This window comes from Cucumis sativus, chromosome 4 (assembly GCF_000004075.3).
Source record: "Cucumis sativus cultivar 9930 chromosome 4, Cucumber_9930_V3, whole genome shotgun sequence".
Classification (NCBI taxonomy): domain Eukaryota; kingdom Viridiplantae; phylum Streptophyta; class Magnoliopsida; order Cucurbitales; family Cucurbitaceae; genus Cucumis; species Cucumis sativus.
The window spans coordinates 7404003-7416828 of record NC_026658.2 but is presented as its reverse complement, the minus strand read 5'-3'; the positions used below and the strand labels follow the sequence as shown (position 1 = coordinate 7416828).

Genomic DNA, 12826 nt, shown 5'->3' with positions numbered 1-12826 from the left:
CTCTTTAACATATTTGATATCAATTGTCTTATACATAAATTGTATTTAAAAATTATTGTAATTAAGTTATGTTTTGAACTTTATAAACACATATGTACAATAGTATCAAATTAATTTCAACTATAAGTTTTGTCTTTAATGAATCATCTCATTTCAGTTGTTTTTTCTTTTCTTTTATGGTAGGTTCTTGAGTTATAGGAAAAATTTCTTTTAAGATTTCATCCATCTTTGAAAGTTCTATTGCTATGGGATAATTTGGATCGATAGGTAAAATGAAAGTTTATTTATTAAGGCTTGGTAGGTCATCTTGCTCGGGCCTGCCTAAGCCCAAGCCTAAAGGAATGGTCGTAGTTTGGTTCGACCCAACTCAAGTCGAGCATAAGTTCATAAGAATAGGCTCGACTTAGTCGAGTTTGAGTCCAAAGAAACAGTTGCAATCTAGCTCAGCCCAACTCAAGTGGAGCATGAGCCAAGAAAAATAGGTCGACTTGGCTGAGGTCGAGCCCGAAGGAACAGTTGCAATTTGGGCGATCCAACTGGAGTTAAGCATGAGCCGAGAAGAATGCAAAAAAAAAAAAAAAAAGCATACATTGTCCTGTTCAAGATATCCCAAAATCGAGACCCGACAAAAAATAACATGAGATCCTAAGTCAACGAGGGAGAATAAGAAAATCCTACCAATTAAAAAGGAAAAAAGTGAGCTTAAAAAAAGTGAGCATAGGATAAGGTAACTTAAAAGTTTTAATTTCTTTTCTACATTTCATAAGTATTTCTTTTTACGTCCAGTACAATTGTTGTCAGGTGGAGATTTTTTCTTGACCAAAATTTGGCATGAACATGTATTATCCCAAAATGCAGATGCATTAATTTTTTTAAAAAACGTTGAATATACCCATTGTCTTTTAAAACAAAATTTGAAGGGAAAATGCGAAAAGAAATTGCAAAATTGACAAAATATAGCAAAATTCTAAATTATATTAATAAGAGACATTGATTGAATCGATAGACTTGACATTGACAGAAACTTAGAAGCCTATCAACTTTTATCATGGATAGAATATGCAAGTTTGCTATATTTTGGTTCATTTTGCAAAAATATATTAACTTTAAGAGGGTTTTTGAAAAAATAAATTAACGAAGCGGGAAAATATATACACCGTATAGAACAATTTTGAAAAAGAAAAAAACCTATAAGCTCACAACGTGAAATAACAAAAATACCCCGTGATTAATCTGTCACACACGCGTGAAGAAACAATTAAATACGATTTTGTACCCAGTCTAAATGATTTTGTACTCTCGTACCTAGTCTGAACGATCTTAATTGGTACACGATTGTCGTGCCTCACCCTGCACGCATCCTAAACCTTGCAATGCGACATGCAACACAACTTGAGTAGTCCTGACGCCTCAGATGAAACACGAGATGGTCAACTTAAAATCTTGAACTTAAGCTTAATCGCCTAGTTCAAATTTAATTAACTCGGTCATTAGGCAATAAGAGAATAAATGATACAAAACATTAGTAGCAAAGACTTCTTTTATTCCTAAATAATAAGCAACCCAAATATAAATATTACACACTTCCTTAAATACATAAACTACGAAGAAAAACTAGAACGCCTTGCTCAGCTTCCCCTTCCACACGTAGTAGTTCGCTTTCCTTATCCAAATTGGCCTTAATGCCTGAAAACTTGAGAGAGTGAAAACTTAAAACATATAAGTCAAACCTTAGTGAGGTGTGATAGTTTTGAAAACCTTTTTGGCATAAATCATTTTTAAAACATAGCTTTTATTGCTTTTTTCCATAAAACAGAAATCACCTATTAGCCTTTTGTATTCTTTTCTTCCAAGAACATGAACCATTCCCACACATAGACTACTGTGATGTCATTTCGATAAAAAAAACATCCCTTGGATAATTTCTTGATTCAAGTTTTCGTTGCTTAGACCGCTAAGCTCAGTAGGCTCCTTTTATGTATTGGTCGACTTCACTCCACCATCGATGGTTGTCTTTACTCCTTATGTGCACATAATAATTAGCTCATTGATAATAATAAAACTAATAGTTTATTCACAACATATCATACAATCGTTGAACATAACACAAGCATTCTTTCGAAATCATTTTTTTTCTAAATATTAATAACATATAAACAACGTTACAAATTAACAAGAAATTTAGAAGAAAAGCTTGAAAATCTTTATTTGGATAATCATTCAATACATCATTTCCCTTCGTCAGAACGTCTAGTTCCTCAAATGATCTTTTTCTCGACCTAGTGGGTCTTTCTTTTAGTAGAGTAACCTCAAGAATTTCAGCATAACCACGTGTTCTACTAACCCTTCATCTTCATTATACTAATTGGATTAGTCATTCTAATTAATTTTTCTTTAGCTTGCTAGCTCCTACTTAAAGTAATACAAGTGTAAGTCTAATAATTTTCCAAATAATGCTTAGCTTAATCCCTTGCACGTGGTTAAGGAAATTTTCAACTCTCAACGCCCAACTTCAGCTTGTGTTAAACCTCAAGCCGCCCAGTTAATCTTAATAACCTTCTCCTTTACCTCGCGTTGCCATAACCCAATGCCCAACATCAAAATTCCTAAATCGTCGTAACTCTTTCTTCAAAATTCTTTACTTAGCTTCTTATTTCCCAAAATAAACCTTCTATATTTAGATATGAGTCTCACAACGGTCTTGCATCTTTATACCCAGTCTAAATAATCTTGTACCCCAGTACCTAATCTAAATAATCTTGTACCCTTGTACCCAGTATAAACGATCTTGTACCTAATTTAAACAATCTTGTACCAAATCTAAATAATCTATATGTGATAGTGATCTATCTATGTTTATCTGGAATAGACAACTGATAATTTAAATATTGGTGCTCGATCGTTTATATCCTGTACCAAGAAGAAAAAATGAAAATGAAAGTTGAAGAAGAGGGAAGAAATTTTGGAAGAGGAAATGAAGAAATTGCAAACAAGAAGAAGTGAGAATACGAAGAAGGAGAAGTAATAATATGAAGAATTTAATAATATGAAAAGAAAGAACTATAAATCGCAAAAAAGAAGAAAAAGAAGTGAAGTAAAGAATGGTCCCCCAATATAGTCGTAAATATTTTTTGGTTTGTTACATTTATGTAAGTTATCCTAAATTTAAACTTTGATATTTTCAAAATTAAATAACTTTATTAAAAAAACAAAAATGTAAGAACTGATTTGAGGGTTTTTAAAAAATATAACAAAACGACAAAATATTTACTTAACTCTATATAGAACAATTTTGAAAACGACAAAAGGCCACATACCCACAATAGAAAATACCAAAAATGCCTTTGTCATCATACGATTAATTGACTACACTCATGCGATCGTACATGCGATCGTATAGGAAATTATACACGATTGCCTACCAAATCTAAATGATATTGGTTTAAGATTGTGTACCAAAATCTTTCGTATTTGGTACATTATCTTGTAGTAATATTATTTAGATTTGATACAAGATCGTATACCAATATTCCAATGATTTTTATTCAAGATGTGTACCAAATACATATAATATGGGTTAGAAAAATTCATATAATATGGGTTAGAAAAATTCGAAAAGATAGTGGAAGGGCAAAAATGTAAATGAAATTGTTTGTGGAAGGGTAAAACTGTCATGTAGTGTCTATAAAGTGTTGTATTTGATTGTCATTCCATTACTTTTAAACTTTACTCTGTTCTTCGACTCCTTTAGATCTGACCCATCTTCCCAAATCTGCCTCTCTCTGGTAATTCTCTTCCGATTTTGCTGTAAGATTCTTTCTCATTTTCTCACAATTTCATTTCTTAATTAATTCCTGCTTCTCTCTCTCTCTAATGTAATTTTGCCTTCCCCCCTCTTTCATTTCTGTTGACTGGCAAAGGTTTCTGAGAATCTGTAGAAAATGAATGGACATGGAAAATTGTTGTTCAGATCAAAGCCTTTGAAAATAGAAAACGCCGATTGATTCTGTCGGTTCTGTTGCTCATTACTGGGAAATTTTGATTTGATTGTCTTGGGAACTAAGCTGGAAGGGTTTTGTTTCAATTTATGTTTTATTTTCTTTATTTTAGATCAAACGCTTCTAATTTGGCTTGAAATGCTACTTTACAATGTCCCTCTTGTTTCAATTTCTTAAAACACTTTTGGGGGTTTGATTTTATGTTCTGTAGACTTTGATTTATCATTTTGCAGATTACAAAAAGCTTTCGTATTTTTTCCCCAAATTGTTGGAATATTGCCCTTTCTTATCTCAAATATTTGAATGAATGTTCGATTGTTTTTATTCTTTACTTTATCTATTCAATGCATAGCATCGCTTACTTGTTTTCATGTTTACATTTTTCTTTCACTTTATTTTTAATCGTTAACTATTTATCATCTGTTTGGAAATTTATATTATTTTTCATGTTTTCGCAGGGTTGGTATTATCAGTTGTGGATGTGTTACCCTTACGTATTGGGAGAATAATATGCTTTGGTTGAGCCTATCAATTGATGTGTTTCGTAAAGTTGTGCATTTGAACCTCTATTGCAGGGTTATTTTGTAAATCACTTTTTGTATAGATAACACTGAATTATTCCTCCCTGAGTTCCTTCTTTCAATCAGCCATGGGTTCCAATCACTTCTTTATCATTTCCTGTGATATCTACATTAGCTGAAAAGCTTCCTGTCCCTAATCACTATTTTTCTGCCCCTTTGTCAAGGAATCTAGATACCTCAGAGAATTTCTCGTTTATTTTTATAACCTTTGTTCTCCAGTTAAATAGTTCTTTCTGCAGGGAATATTCTCCTATTATCTCCCCTTTCTCTGTTATTGGTATTTCTCTCGTGCCTTCTGGTATAGAAGAATAGTTGTTCGTTTAAGGTTCAGAAGTAGTTATGGTGTGCCAAGCTGCAACCCAGACAAGATTTCGGGCATTAAAACACGAGAATGGAATTGCAGGAAAACCAACAATTATAGTTAGAGTGATTGCATGCTTTCAACCTTTGCAGAATTGTCAGGTTTGTCAACTCAGTTCTTGCCTTGTGATTTTACTCGTTGATTAACAACTGGATTAATTACACATTTATTTTATTGGAATCCTTTTGTATATTTTTCCTCTGGAACTTGCTGTGATGAAACTTTTGGCATTTTTTCTGTTCCAGGCCAAGTATTTTCGACAGTTGCTTAAGCCAGTCACGTAGATTGAATATGATTTATTTCTCTTAAGCTGTACTCCGCGAACTTCTTTTTGTCTTTGTTCCTGAAAGCATTTAGCAGATAATTCCCATAGTAGACCAGTGCACAAAATTTTGAGGTAATTTTTTATGCTTGCTAAGTTTATTCTCCCTTTCATTATTTTAATTGTAACGGAGTAGTTATATTTCAAAATATTGATTAGGTGGTTGTTTTCCTGAATGGTTGGGACTGATAATTCTCGCCTTGATTTTGAGCATTTTGCTTGGCAACTGCACAATTATAATTCCATGAATGCATCAATAGAGACCAAGCAACAGGAAAGCTGCCAAACGAGTATCAACCATGAAAATTGCATATTTTCCAAATGTATGGGAAGGATGCAACGGTTTGCAATTCCACCATTACCCAGTTTTGAAGTGGAACAGCTAAATGTCATTCAGGGATCACGTCATTGCTTATCCCCTCATTTCCAGAACTCACGTGGTACTTTCATATCTTATCAGAATGAAAAGGAATCTATGCATTATGCTCATGCTGGACCTAGTGGGATGCCTGTGTCAAAATCAAATAATGGGTCCTATCCAAAAGGATTTCTTATCTTTGATCAATCTGGAAACCAAAAGAGATTGATGTATGCTCCTATGTGTCCTGTTTATTTTCCCTCAATTGTTACTGAAAATAAGTGTTGTGGTTGGCTTGAAGAAAAAGGGGCAGTTAGAGACATTAATTCGGTCAAGTATTCTCCAAATACTCTGTCCAATGAGAATTATGTAGCTGATGGAGAGAGTAGTGAAATGCATGAAAACACGGAAGAAATAGATGCATTGCTTTACTCAGACTACGATGGCACTGGTTGTAGTAGTGATGATGAAGTGACCAGCACAGGACATTCTCCAGAGATGATCAATGAGCATTGTGAGAAGGAAGAACAATGTCAAGAAACTACTACAGAAGTTGCTAGTTCTGATGTCCCAAGGAAAAGGCAGAGACTGCATGATGGGGGATACATAAAATCACTACCAATTGCTACCGGTTCTTGTGCAAGAGTTGAATCACAGAACTATGCCAATGATGCGGAATCAAGCTGTGGCATGGTCCATAAGGAAGAGGCTGGAGCAGATATTGATTTTTGCTATTGTTCTTGCAAAAAAGATAGGATTGAGGAGACGTTGAGAGTACTTGAGAGTTTAGTTCCTGGTGCAAAGGGTAAGGACCCATTGTTGGTTATTGATGAAGCTATCAATTACTTTGAAGTCCTTAAAACACGAAGCTTACTGCTTTAGGTGTGAGCTGCTATTAAATCGCATGCCCCCTATATAGATATTGGTTAATTGGTTAAAATTAGGGCATCGTGGTGTGGTAACTTTGAATTTTGATGGATGCAAGATCAGTTTGTTTGCTAAGTCCGAGCCACTTCCTTTCTCTTACAAGGAAAATGTGATGACTATGAGTTATCAAACGGAGGTTCAACATCGTGATAACATTGAACCTAGCTAGAAAATGGGTGAATAAGTACTATTTTTATTCGTTGACTAGACATGATTATGTTTGATGCTTTTAAGGGACTAAAGATCAGCAGAGGAAAGCCACAAAGATTTGAACGCATGGGATGTGATAGTGGTGGGTTATGCTGAGAAGTTAAAGACCCCACTTTTTCCAGCAATTTGAAGAATCCCCCAAGGATTTGGTGCATGCGCGTTAGGTAACCAAGGTCCCACTTTCCACATTCTTTTTCCTTTCCTTTTTCTCTTTCTGTATTACAATGCCCTTACCCCCTCACTTTGGAGGTTATACCATAAAAGTAGAGCTTCTCCCTTGTGATATTAGGTAGATGTTGCGCGGTAAAACTTTTGTGGGGAGTCTTGATTATGAGAGGTGTAGGAAACTTTTGACTGAGCTCAGCTTTGGAGATGGATTTCACTTTTTGCTACTAGGCTTTGTGTGGATGTAATAACTGAGTTGTGAATGCTTTTCTTCAGTCTTTTTTATGTTATGTACTGCTTTCTTTTATGTGTGTACTTGACCTAAGGCTTGAGAATACTGGCCGTACAATTATATATATGGTTGATGAAGTATATAATGCAAGTTTGTTAACAAAAAGTATGTTCTCTTCTGTTTTAATATCAAATTTTTTCCATGCTTTCTTGGTCAAGCGTATTGGGTCGTTGATGATCCAACAAAGTTGAAGTGGGGTGTTCTAAACTTTTGTGACAGGTATTTTGAATTAATGACTACTATTGACCCACTGGATAATGGACATTGTTGGTATTACAACAGCTTTCTTTCCTTTATAGCCTGCTTAATACAAATTTCATTCCGAACACTAAAATAGATAAACAGTTTATTCCATCACAGTTTGTCATGCAATTTTGTTTATTTTTCTTTAGAATATATATATATTTTTTATATTTTAATATTTTTAGGTACATGATCGTTTAATTTGAGTTGTCAAATCTCAACGATTTTTTTTTCCAGATTTTTTGGTACTCGTTTATGTTTGAAAATCGATCATTTAAATTTGGTTTATGATCGTTTATATTTAGAATATGATAGTTTAAATTTGATCCTATTTTGGTTATTCAATATCCAATTTTTTTATGATATTTTATATTTGAAATGGTCAAATAACCGTTTGGAATTTTTTTTTTAAAAAATAGATCTTTTATATTTTCTATATGAAGAAGAGGAAAAGACGATGGAAAGAATAAAAACAAAGAAAGAAGAGAAAAAGACGATGGAAAGAAGAAATAATAGAAAAAAGAAAGAAAAGAAAAAGACAGAAAGAAAAGAGGAAGAGAAGAAGGAAAGAAAAAATAATTGCAAGAGAGGAAGAGAAAAAAGACGATGAAAAGGAACAAATCTGGAATATTTAAGAAAATAACTAGTTTCATGAGTTTCTTCATTTTGTCACGGAGTTGTAAATATGAAATACGACCGTAAATATTTTGTCAGTTTGTTATATTTATGAAAATTAATCAATTAAATAATCATGGTAAAACTAAAATGTCTAAGATATGATTTTTTATTTAAAAAATTTAGGGATTGACTTAATATTCACCATCAAATTTGTAAACTTACCACAATGTTAATAACAATAATTTAAATAAACATACCAAACTTACCACATTCGCTTCCATGCAGACTTCTTCTCTATGAAACACTTGGTTCTTCTACCGAAGACCACCCAAAACTCCTATTCTAACACTCAAAATTTTCATTTCTTTACTTACGCGAATATTTTTTCTCTTCTTATCGCACAACTTCTTTCGCGAATTATCCATTTAATTGCAAAAACGTATATTTAACCATAAAAGATTTTATCGTTTAATCATTTTTGCGGATTTATTCAAACGTCAACTTCTTAATACTTAGCCGAATTTTACTTCCTTATTCAAATTAGAAATGGGTCTCACAAGGTGGTGATCCCGAAGAACACAAAATGGGTACGACCCTAATGGACAAAGTTAACAGAGCATCATAGTCCATAGCATGTAGCATAACATAAACATCATAACATGACATGAATATCAATCATAATATGACATGAATATCAATCATAACATCTTTATCATGTGATTAATATATCATGCATCATAACATAGTCATATCAGTCAAATCATAAAGAATAACAATATGCATAGAATCTTTAGCAGAAACCAAAGGTTAAACTCATCCATTGATTTGTTTAATATATCCAAACAGGCAGAAAACAAAGATGACCAACAATAATTATATTTTCAGAAAAAAGAATAATATATTTCTACCAAATAAATGGAATATATTTGACTAATTATAAATTCCAAAATAAATAAATAATTACCTAGTTGGGAATGGTAGAACTATTGAAGAAGATGGAGAAATTTCAAGCAATAACTCCATGAAAAGACCTCTCTAAAATGATCTAATTTAAACCTCTCCAAATAGAAAGACAAAGAAAACCCTATTTGTTTTTCAAAATAATTGAGAGAAAGAGAGAAATATATATATTTTTTCTTTTTTACAGTGTGTTTTTTTAGAAGAAAGAAAAAATGGAGAACATTCATGAGAGTTATATAACTGTTGATTTTCTAGATGATCTGTGTCATTCCATTAACTGTTGATTATTCATGCATGTTTCTATTACTTGGGTATTCGAAAATTTGTACTCTTTAACGTTGCTTGTAAAGTATTTGACTCTAATGAAAGTGGAAATCAATTGGGTAAAGTTAAAGTGTTTGATAGAGAGCGGGATTTACTTAGAATTCAATTGGGTGAAGTGTTTCAATGGTTTAAGTGAGAGAATTCAGCTTGGTGAAGATAGAAATGTTGTTAATGGTAGCTATGATATGACTAATATTAAACAAAGGGAAATGAATTTGGTGTCTCATCTCATTTACTTATAAAATATTTTTCATTCTATATCTTATGGCTAAATTATTTTTTAAAAAAATATTAGCTGTCCATTTTGTTTAAAAATGTCCCCTACTTTTAAAAGTCACAACATTTCACAATATTTTATGCATATTAACCACTAACATTGAACAATTTTATAGATTCTTGATGTATTTTCAAGTTGTTACTCATCTGCTAATAAGGTCGTACAACTGTGTTTTTCAACACTAATTCTCAAGTAAATCTAGACAAATCCATCTTTTTGTTTCCAATTGAAACTAATCTACTAACTTTTTTAAAAAATATTATGTGTTGCATTTAGAATGGTTATATTTGTTGTCTTGGTTTGATACCAAACTCATACAAACACTTTGAGCTTGGTTGAGAAGCATGTCAACATGAAAATGTGAGTTGACGAAAACTTTTCAAGTGTGAGATCTCTCTAATTGTTTTTGTATTTCTTTGGTTCTAAGTCTATATTGGTTTCCACTTGTATAGACATAGGTTTGATGTTTTCTTCCTTTGTCAAGAGTTGTTGAATTATATAAATTAAACTAAGTTGCTATTTTTGCTCACTTATATTAAATATATATATCTCTCTAGTATTGCCTTTGTCAACTTCTTTTTTCTTGTGGTGCAACAAAAAACTAATTATACCACATATGAGGTATTAATTTTGTCTATTTAGTTAAGTTATGAGTTACATATATTAGGGTTACAGAGATGGAAGGAATTAATTTATGTCATCATGTATGATATCCTCCTAGGGCAGGTATGTTATTCACACATTCATCTTAGCTTAAGACGACGTTGATAACCCTCTCCTGAAGCCTAAATTGGCTTCCTTTTCCTCCATTTTTGGGCTCAACCTGCTTCATTTCCAAATGGAGTTTCTTCATTCTTCTGAGAATGATCATAGTTAGGTTCTTTCTCTAGACTTTTGTTGTTTTTATTCCACTTTTTTTCTTCTTTATTTACATTGTTCTCTACATCTTTGACTGGATTAGCTAGATTGTTATTGTCTAATCAATGTAGCCATATAAAAAAGAACCTTGGTAAATTTTCACGATATAGAGATAAATTATTCAGTTTGTTTCAAGTTTCACTGTTTGTTCATCACTGTTTAGTATGGATAAAAAGCTTCTTCCTGTTTGTTCTGTTGAAGCTTCTGAACTTGCTGCAGCTTGTATCTTCCAAACATGCTGAAGAGAACTTCAAGTTGTGAATAAAAATTCATACTATATGGCCAAATTCCCCCCCCTTTTTTTTTTCTTTAAGTTTATGTGAAGTTCATGAACCAGGTGTCTGGATTTCTGGGATGAACTGGTGGCATTGTCTGACCATTTTGATAAGAAAAAGGTGAACTTTATTCTATATTTAGGTATGATAATTCATTCATTCCCATGGTTTCATACACAGGAATTAAATGCCGATTTCCCCTTTGGGATTTCTGAGTTTGTGCTCATGTCAATCACCATCTGAAACAAAGAAAGAAAAAGAGAGAGAGAGAGGAGGAGGAAGAAAAGAATAAAAAAGGAGAAGAAAGAAAGAAGGAAAAAAAGAGCCGATTGATCCATTTTGACCCAACCAGAATTCGGTTTAGGTCGAATCATGACAGTAAGGAACTCATACATTTCGGGTTGGAAGGAAAACCGACCCGACCCAACCCAGCCCAATTACACCCCTAATTAAATTTGTAACAGTCAAATGGTTACAAGATCTAGATAACAAAATTCTGTATTTAGTGATTCAAAGGGTCATAACATAATCAATGCATACCAACAAAAGACTAAGATTTGTAATTAATAGTAGTTTTGTAGAATGAAAAGCATTGTTTATGAGTAGAAACAAAATCATAGGGATTAACATAGATAAAGGCACAAAATTATAATATTGGTTTCTGGGATTGGACACAAACTGATGGTACATTGGCAGATTGGTTGAGTACAGTTTTGAAGTAATAAGTATTTGGGACAGTTTAGAAACTTTTGTACTTAGCTTCTCATTATTAGATTGTACAAACTGAACACGCCTCTAGATTTTCTCATCTTTGCTCTATGGGTCCCTTTTCTACTCAATACTGTTCTACAATCCTCCACCCCATTTAAAATATTTTAGTAAAATGCAAACATTATCTACGTTTTTAAAAGTATGGTTTCAAACTCAACAACTTTATGTAACGTTTCAAAAATTAAAGTAATTTTAAAACTTGATTACCTTGGTTTAAGTTAGTTATGTTGGAACTATTGTGTTATTTGAGAAAATTTGTGATAATTGTTTGATTTGGTTGAAATTAGAATTAATTAAATATTTATTGGAAGAATATTTAATTAATGTGAAGATTTGAAATTTTGGTGTTGTTAAAGATTTTGTTATGGGTTTATTTAAATTGGTGAAGATTAGAGAATTATGAGTATTTATCACTACAACAAAAATGATCTACGACGACAGTTATTCTCTATCGCGAATAAAATGTGTGACAGTTATTTACAGGGATAGAAGCGTGAGTCATGGAAAGTCCTTCTATGACAGTTTTTGATAAGTTTTTTTATGACAAAAAGTAAATGTCATTAATTACTACTTTATGACAACAAATAAGTGTCATATTTTATATTATGACAACAAATAACTGTCATCATTTGCGTATTAACGATAGTTTAAAAAATGTCGCAAGTTCATTTATTATGACATTTTTTAAATGTCAAGGATATGTCAATCGTGACAGTTTTTAAAATAATTGTCATTGTTTTGCTATTCACGACATTTTTTTCCTGTCCAATATAGGACAATCGTGACGGTTTTTTTTTTAAAATTAAATGTCATTATTTCGCTATTGACGAACTTTTTTTCTAGTCAAATATAGGGCAATCGTGACCGTTTTTTTAAAAAATTAAATGTCATTGTTTCGCTATTGACGACATTTTTTCTATTAAATACAGGGTAATCGTGACAATTTTGTTAAAAAATTAATTGTCATTGTTTCGCTATTGACGACATTTTTTTCCATCAAAGATAGGCTAACTGTGACAGTTACTTTATCAAAAATTTGTCAATGTTTTGATATTGATGACAACTAATTAATGTCACAAATTCATATATTATGATATTTATTTTCTGTTGCAAATTCCTCAATTACTATAGTTTTTTCATGTTCTTATTGTCACTCCGTCATTACACGAACCATTTGAATGACAATAATGTTATAATACATCACACTCATATAAAAAAAATTAGCC

The 12826-nt window shown here is 32.1% G+C and overlaps 1 protein-coding gene across 3 annotated transcripts; it reads left to right on the top strand.

The window, feature by feature from the left end:
• Nucleotides 1–3680: 3680 nt before the first annotated feature.
• Nucleotides 3681–7319, top strand: LOC101212296 (transcription factor bHLH143-like). Of its 3 annotated transcripts, none has more exons than XM_011654596.2 (4): nt 3681–3785; nt 4457–5041; nt 5186–5337; nt 5422–7319. In XM_011654596.2, exon 4 carries the CDS (start codon nt 5438–5440, stop codon nt 6500–6502), a length of 1065 nt encoding a protein of 354 aa, XP_011652898.1. In that variant the 5' UTR covers nt 3681–3785; nt 4457–5041; nt 5186–5337; nt 5422–5437; the 3' UTR covers nt 6503–7319.
• The last annotated feature ends 5507 nt before the right edge of the window (nt 7320–12826 follow it).